The following is a 7,694-nucleotide window of genomic DNA, read 5'->3' on the forward strand; positions in this document are numbered from 1 at the left end:
TCGTTGCCGGTGACGCTAAGAGGCCCCGAGTAAGGATCTTACAGCTTCTTTTATAGACAGGCACAAACAAGTTAGGGTTATTTTTTAGAGGTTACAGAGCTGTTGTTGGTTAACATTTAAATTTGAACGCTCAGCAGATCTTGATTGGTTCCCACCTTTATTTCAAACCATTCAGCAGAACTTGATTGGTTCCCGCCTTTATGTCAGACTACAACCGGGCACGCCCTGGCTGGTTTCGGGAAGGGGGGGGGGGAAGGGGGGAGGTCTTTTCTTTGCAGTTGTGAGTACACCTGGTAATTTTTCTCTTAAGTCTCTCATTCCCCCCTCTCTTTGGTGCCTTAAGAGCCAATCTTGGATCTTTATGTGTCTGACTCAATTGTTTCGGTAGTGACGGGTTGGTATTGGGTCCTAAGGACAATCAGTTGGATCGTGTTAACTCGGTCTTTGATAAAGGCAACTAGTTTATTAATAATATAAGGCCCGAGGGTGAGGAGGAGAAGGAGGAGTATAAGGGGCCCAGCTAGAGCAGAAAGCAGGGTGGCTAGCCATGGGGACTGATTGAACCAAGACTCAAACCAGCCTTGTTGTTGTTCTCGTTCACGCCTCCGTTTGGCCAGGCCTTCTCTAACTTTAGCCACGGACTCTCGGACTACTCCGGTGTGGTCAGCATTAAAACAACATTCTTCTCTTAAGGCTGCACATAAACCTCCCTGTTGGAGGAAGACTAGATCTAGCCCCCTTCGGTTCTGTAGGACCACTTCAGAAAGGGAGGTCAGAGATTTTTCGAGGTGCGAGATCGAGTCCTCAAGTCTGGCTATATCCTCTATCAATGGCTGCCCTTAGGCTATCGAACCCTTGGTGCTGGATGGCTAGTGATGAGATCCCTGTTCCTGCCCCTATGGCACCAAGGCCAAATAAGGTGGCCAAGGTTATGGTCGTAAAGGGTTCCCGTTTTGTTCTTATTGACTCTCTTGCTTCCATCCCTTCTGTCCACAGATCATATACAACATTTTCTCGGTGGTAAATAACCCTTGGAAATATTAATATCATGATACAATATTCGGGTGACAAATTAAAAACATCCCTGCTAACACATGGGGTGAGCCCTGTCTTAGAACAAATCCACCAACTGTCAGGAGCTGGAATCATCCATTTAGATTCACCCATAGAGTAATTAGTCTGGGCACAGAGCTGGATATGGCTAGAGGGGACCTTTCCTATACAAGTCCCATTGCCAGTGACCGCTTGCAGTGTGAGGTGGGGGCCCTTTCGATTCCACTTGCAAGCTGCTGGCGACTCTTCTTCTGACTGTGAAAAAGGGGCAGCTAGACCTATGGCTTCGTAGAAGGGGGGTTTTATATCATAACATAGCCAGCAGGCCCTTGTTGCCTCAGGGTCCGATCGGTTTAAGGCCTCATACGCTGCTGTTAGCAATTTCCATAGGGAGTCTATACCTTCTGGGATAGGCTCGTCTCTTTTTTTTTTTTTTTTTTTTCTAATACCTGATTTGGCCCTACCGGTAGTACAAGAGGGGAGACTTTTAATTTTATTTGAATGGCAGTCCCAAAGAGGGGATATTGATATAAGTAGAGTCCCCAAGTGAGTCCTAAGACCCACCGCCTGTCCTTTTTCCCCTCCTCTGTAAATCTCACACGAATAAGGTTACAGTTTTCATCATACCTGGTGCGGGTACATGGTTGGACATAGGACATTTCAATAAATTGGGGTTTTACTTCCCACTTCCATTCCCCATCATTGGAGGTGACACAACTCCAGGCTGCGCAAGAGAGGTTTTCAAACCCTCCACATGTGTGCCTCATTGCCCCCGTCCTAAATCCCGGACATGCATAAAATCCATTTCTACTTATTGATACCCTCTTTTGCAGTTGCCTCCATTTACCTCCTTCCATTTCTTTTAATGGACTAATTTTTTCTAAATTAAAATATAAATCTGGCCACCAGGTATTTAATGGGGCAGTTCCTAGGGTTTTGTTGTAGACTTCATGAGTCTCTAAATTAGTAATTTCCCATGTCAAATTATAGGGATCGTGGGGGTTTGAATTTACAGACAGAATTTGCAGAACAATCAAGAGAAGGGCAAGCACCATAGTTACGGCTCAGTCCGTTGACGGCGTAGGGTCAGTTTTAAAGGATTGTCCTTAGTCCGATCAACAGTCCAGGTTGTCTTTGAAGGTCCGATGAGGTCTGAGAACGGGTCCACTGGTTTGGCGTGGGCGAAATGGATCCAGGTGGCGATTCCGTCTACTTTGATGGCAGTAGGCGTTGTCAGGATGACCTGGAAGGGTCCTTTCCACCTGGGCTCCAGAGTTCCCTGCCGATGACGTTTGACGAGGACCCAATCCCCTGGCCGGAATTGATGTGGAATAGGCGGGGGTCCAGTCTCATAGAGTTCCTTTAATTTGGGCCATACATCTTCATGGACCCTCTGCAAGGCTTGTAGGGAGAACAAGAATTCAAGACTATTATCGTTCTCAGCTTTGACAAGGTTATCTTTTAGGTTAGGGATGATGGGGGGTGGTCTACCATGTATTATTTCATAGGGTGTGAGTCCCAGTTTGTATGGGGAATTACGCACCCTGAACAGAGCGTAGGGGAGAAGGACCACCCAATTAGCGCCAGTCTCCATGGTCAATTTTGTTAGGGTCTCCTTTAAGGTTCTGTTCATTCTCTCTACCTGTCCTGAGCTTTGGGGTCGGTATGCACAATGTAATTTCCAATCAGCCCCAAGTATGGAAGCCAGTCCCTGACTTACCTTAGAGACGAATGCAGGTCCATTGTCTGACCCTATCATTACTAGAAAACCATACCTGGGCAGGATTTCTCCTAGGATCTTTTTGGCTACAATCTGCGCCATTTCATTCTTGGTTGGAAAGGCTTCAGTCCATCCTGAAAAGGTATCTACAAAAACTAGCAAGTACGTATATCCATATTTTCCTGGTTTTACCTCAGTGAAATCTACTTCCCAATAGGTCCCCGGTCTGCTCCCTCTTTGTCTTACCCCTGTTGTCTGAGGATTGCTACTCGCATTGTTGAGTTGGCACACTGTACATTTAGTGACTACTTGATCGACCTTATCAGAGACATTTCTGATCTTTAGTCCAGTCTGTCTCAGTAAGTCCAACATTCGCCGGGAACCTAAGTGGGTGCTGCGATGGATCTGCTCTAGAACTTGCCATCCTAGTTTATCTGGGAGTATAATGCTGCTTTTAGAGTCTCTCCACCAGCCATCTTTGATTCGGGTCATAGGAAGTTTACTCATCCATTGAATGTCGCTTTCTGAATACTCAGGGCTGGGGGGCAATTCCCGGGGTCCGGGGTCTGGCAGCTGTAGGGTCAGCAATTGCGCTGGGGGCCAAGCTATGTTTTTTGCGGTCTGACCGGCCAAATTGTTGCCCCGGGAAATTGGGTCGGTTGTCTTCTGGTGTCCTGGGCAATGCACAATCGTTAGCTTTTTGGGTTCCCATAAGGCTGCTAGCAGGGCTAGAATCTCTTCTTTATTTCTGATGTCTTTCCCTTCAGCTGTGAGGAGCCCCCGTTCTCTGTATATCGCCCCATGTACACGAGCGGTGGCGAAGGCATATCGGCTATCAGTGTACACGGTTAGCTTGCGGTCTCTTCCTAACTTTAGGGCCTGGGTTAAGGCTATTAGCTCAGCCTTCTGGGCCGAGGTTCCAGCGGGTAGAGCTTCTGCCCACACTACCTCGGTCTCTGAAGTCACGGCCGCCCCCACATACCTTTGTCCTTGGTGAACGAAGCTGCTTCCGTCAGTAAACCAGATGGCGTCTGCGTCCGACAATGGCTGATCCTGCAAGTCCTCCCGGACCCCATAAACTTGAGCCAGTATGTCGGCGCAGTCATGAAGTGGGGTTCCCATGTCTGGGTCTGGCAGCAGTGATGCTGGGTTCAGGGCCGTTGGGGGGGTGAAGATGACCCTGAGGGGATTCAACAGCAGTCCCTGGTAATGAGTGAGTCAGGCATTGCTCAGCCATCGGTCAGGCGGCTGCTTGAGGATGCCCTCGATGGCATGCAGGGCGGTGACTTGTAGCTCTTGGCCCATGGTCAGCTTATCAGCGTCCTTTACCATTAGGGCAGCAGCTGCAATCATCCGGAGACAGGGTGGCCATCCGGCGGCCACTGGATCTAGCTTTTTAGACAGATCGGCTACTGGCCTGCGCCAAGGGCCTAAATGCTGAGTTAGCACCGCCTTAGCTATGCCTCAGTTTTCATCTACATATAGGTGGAAGGGTTTGGAGACATCGGGGAGTCCCAGGGCAGGTGCTGATAGCAGAGCAGTTTTGATTTGTTGGAAGGCCTGTTCGGCTTCTTCAGTCCAACTAAAGGGCTGTTGATCTTTTGTTGCCTGGTATAAAGGTTTTGCTAATTCAGCAAACCCTGGTATCCATAGTCTGCAGAACCCAGCCGACCCTAGGAATTCCCTCACCTGTCGTGGTGTCTGCGGTCTGGGAATACGAAGGACAGTCTCCTTCTGGGCATCCGTTAGCCAGCGTTGCCCCCCTCTCAGTAAGTAACCCAGGTAAGTTACCTCTGACTTGCAGATCTGAGCCTTCTTTGCTGAGGCGCGGTAGCCTAAGGTTCCCAGAGTTCGCAGGAGACCTTCGGTTCCCTGGATGCAGGTTTCGGGTGTCTCGGCAGCTATTAAGAGATCATCAACATACTGTAGGAGAGTTATATTAGGGTGTTGTTGTCTGTACTCACTTAAATCTTCGTGTAGAGCCTCGTCGAACAGGGTTGGAGAGTTCTTGAATCCTTGTGGCAGCCGGGTCCAAGTGAGCTGGCCATTTATGCCCCTGTCTGGATCTGTCCACTCGAATGCAGTTTGTGCACGGGCAGCAGGGGGGTATTCCATGCTGAGTGACAGGTGCGTAGGACCCCGAAGTCAAGGAGGCGGCGGATGTGCGGTGTGATGCCATTTTTGGCTTCCGTGGGCATAGGTTATTGGCGCACGCGGACGGGGTCCGTCCCGGGCTTGACCTCTATAAATAGGGCTGGGTGATGTTTTGCTAACCCCATACCACCCGTTTCTGCCCACGCGTCTGGGAAGCGTTGAAGCCAGGGCTCGATGTCCTGATCCAGAGGAGTGGGTTCCTGATGGAGCCGATATTCATCTTCTAGTTTCACAGTGAGTACAGATATGGGTTGGTTGTGGAAGTCAGTCACTGTGGGCCCCCCCCGGTTGGAAATGAATTTGGGCCCCCATTTTGGTAAGCAAATCCCTCCCCAACAGGGGCCAGGGGCTGTCGGGAATGACCAGGAAGGAGTGGGTTACCTTCCCAGTTCCTAAGTCCACAGTCCTCTGAGTTGTCCAGGGGTACTTCTTTATTCCGGTGGCCCCTTGTACCCAGGATGATTTTTCAGATACTTTTCCATGGGGCTTGACCAGAACTGAGTGCTGTGCCCCGGTACCAACTAGGCACTGGACCGGGGTCCCCTCCACTTGCAATATTACCCTAGGTTCGGGGAGGGGATCCGAACCCCGTCCTCCCTATTCTGTATCTTGGGTAAACAGTATGGGGGCTATTTTAGGCTGCCATTGCCCTTGGCTGGGGCGGGGTTGTTTCTTCTTGGGGCATTCTCGTATCCAATGGCCTTTTTCTTTACAATAGGCGCATTGACCTTTATCTAAGTGCCGCCTGGGAGGGTGTATTGTTTGAATGCCTTCTGGGGGTGGCTGTTCTTTCTGGACTATAGCGGCCAGGACTTTAGTCATTTTCTCTGTGGCTTTGATCTGTCTCTCTTCTGGGGCATCCCTGTTGTTGTAGACCCGTTGTGCTATACGGAGCAGATCCTGGATCTGTTTACCTTCTAAATCCTCTAGGCTTTGGAGTTTTTTTTTAATGTCAGGAGCTGCTTGATTTACAAAGGACATAACGACAGCAGCCTGGTTTTCAGGGACTTCTGGATCCATGGGAGTAAACTGCCTAAAGTCTTCCATTAATCTCTCTAAGTAAGCAGCTGGACTCTCTGCCTTTCCCTGTACGACCGAATATACCTTAGTCAAATTGGTGGGCTTGCGAACTGCAGCCCGGAGACCCGCCATCAGAGTCTGGCGATAAATGAGTAGCCTTCCCTTACCTTCTGCCGTGTTGTAGTCCCATTCGTCCTGTGGAGGTCTGGTTAGGGGGAAAGCTGCATTAATGAGGTCAGGGTTAGATGTCGGCCGACGGTCGTCTCCGGGAACCAGGTTTCTTGCTTCTAATTGGATCCTCTCTCGCTCCTCTGTGGTGAACAGGATGCGGAGGAGCTGCTGACAGTCATCCCAGGTGGGCTGGTGGGTGAACATGACACTGTCTAAAAGAGCTATTAGATCTTTAGGGTTATCAGAGAATCGAGCGCTCTGCATTTTCCAGTTGTAAAGGTCACTAGTGGAAAAGGGCCAATACTGGAGTCGGGGGTTGCCTGTTTCATCGGGGGGTCCTATTTCCCGCAGGGGTAGGGCCACAGTGGAGTCAGGGAGGCGAGGGTTTGGCTCACGCTGGGTGCGCCCACGGGTTCGGCCGGCTGGCCCCCCGCGGTTGGTTTCATTTTCAGTGGGGCTCAGCACAGCTGCTGCCTCCCGTCCTCCTGGTTCCCCTAGGGGGGCAACTAGCGGGGCGACTGGTGGGGCGGCTGCCGCGGGCAGGGCCTGGGGTGCCAGGGGAGGGGGATGATAGGGTGGAGGGTCTAGGGATAGTAGGTCCTGACTATCGGGCAATATGGGATACAAGGGCGCGGCTGGCGTCCTTGATTTTGGGGGACCTGCAGGCTGCATGGCAAGGACCTTACATGTTCCCGAGGATAGGAAGGGGGCCAACCAAGGGGGTGGATTTTCCACTAAACTCCGCCATACAAGAATGTAGGGAATTTGATCCGGGTGTCCCTCGCAACCCGGTAGAAAAATCTTTGATTTCACCTTAGCAATTATAGGGAGGCAGAAAGTTCCTTCGGTTGGCCATCCAACGCCGAAGGTTGGCCATTCGGAGCGGCAGAGGGTTATTAATTTTCCCCGCCGGATGTCTAAACTCAAATTCTGTCCTCTGGTTTTAACATCCCTGAAGTTAGCAACGAGGAGAGAAAGGGGAGTGCTTTGAGATTGGCCCATCTGTATCCTGGAGGTGGAGGAAAGGATTAAAAGGAGAAACAGTAAAGTTATGAGGATTTCTGGCTGGGCCAGGCCAGGTCGCCTGTGAAAGAGAAGGAGTTTAACACTTAAAAATTATAGAATAGAGAACACAACACTTAGATCGCTAGTGCGTTTCGGGTGTTTGCCACCCGAACAGAAAAATTCCGATGGGCCCAAAAAGGTGCCCCAGACGGGTGCCAGTGGACGTCTCCTACTGGACCCGACCGACTGCCCTATAGCGCGTCCGCCTGGGCCGTGTCAGTCACCGATACAGATCCCACGCGGGAGAGCCAGAAACGAACAGACAAACAGAAACGGACAGAGCCAGAAACGAACAAACAGAAACGGACAGATCCGGCTCACTCACCGATCAGTCTCAGGGACGACCCATTGACTTGGGGTCTGGTGGGTTTGGGGGGATCCCAGGGGAGCCCCCAGATGATATGCCCCGATTCGAGAGACCCCCCCCGAAAACAAACCACCAGAGTCCAGAATCAAAGCCAAGCGGCAAGGGTCGTTTATTGCAGGTTCGAACCCGGTCCTCCGCGCACTC

The 7,694-nt window shown here is 50.8% G+C and overlaps 1 protein-coding gene across 1 annotated transcript; it reads right to left on the minus strand.

Annotated features, from left to right (window-relative positions):
* Positions 1–294: 294 nt before the first annotated feature.
* Positions 295–7,440, minus strand: LOC128311605 (uncharacterized). The gene is made up of 5 exons (XM_053202396.1): positions 6,932–7,440; positions 6,115–6,307; positions 4,565–4,674; positions 2,774–3,976; positions 295–2,454 (listed from the first exon to the last, which is right to left on the minus strand). The coding sequence occupies exons 1-5, from the start codon at positions 7,118–7,120 to the stop codon at positions 2,416–2,418; spliced, it is 1,734 nt and encodes a 577-aa protein (XP_053058371.1). The 5' UTR covers positions 7,121–7,440; the 3' UTR covers positions 295–2,415.
* Positions 7,441–7,694: the final 254 nt, after the last annotated feature.

The sequence above is a fragment of the Acinonyx jubatus genome, chromosome X (assembly GCF_027475565.1).
Source record: "Acinonyx jubatus isolate Ajub_Pintada_27869175 chromosome X, VMU_Ajub_asm_v1.0, whole genome shotgun sequence".
NCBI classification, from domain to species: Eukaryota; Metazoa; Chordata; class Mammalia; order Carnivora; family Felidae; genus Acinonyx; species Acinonyx jubatus.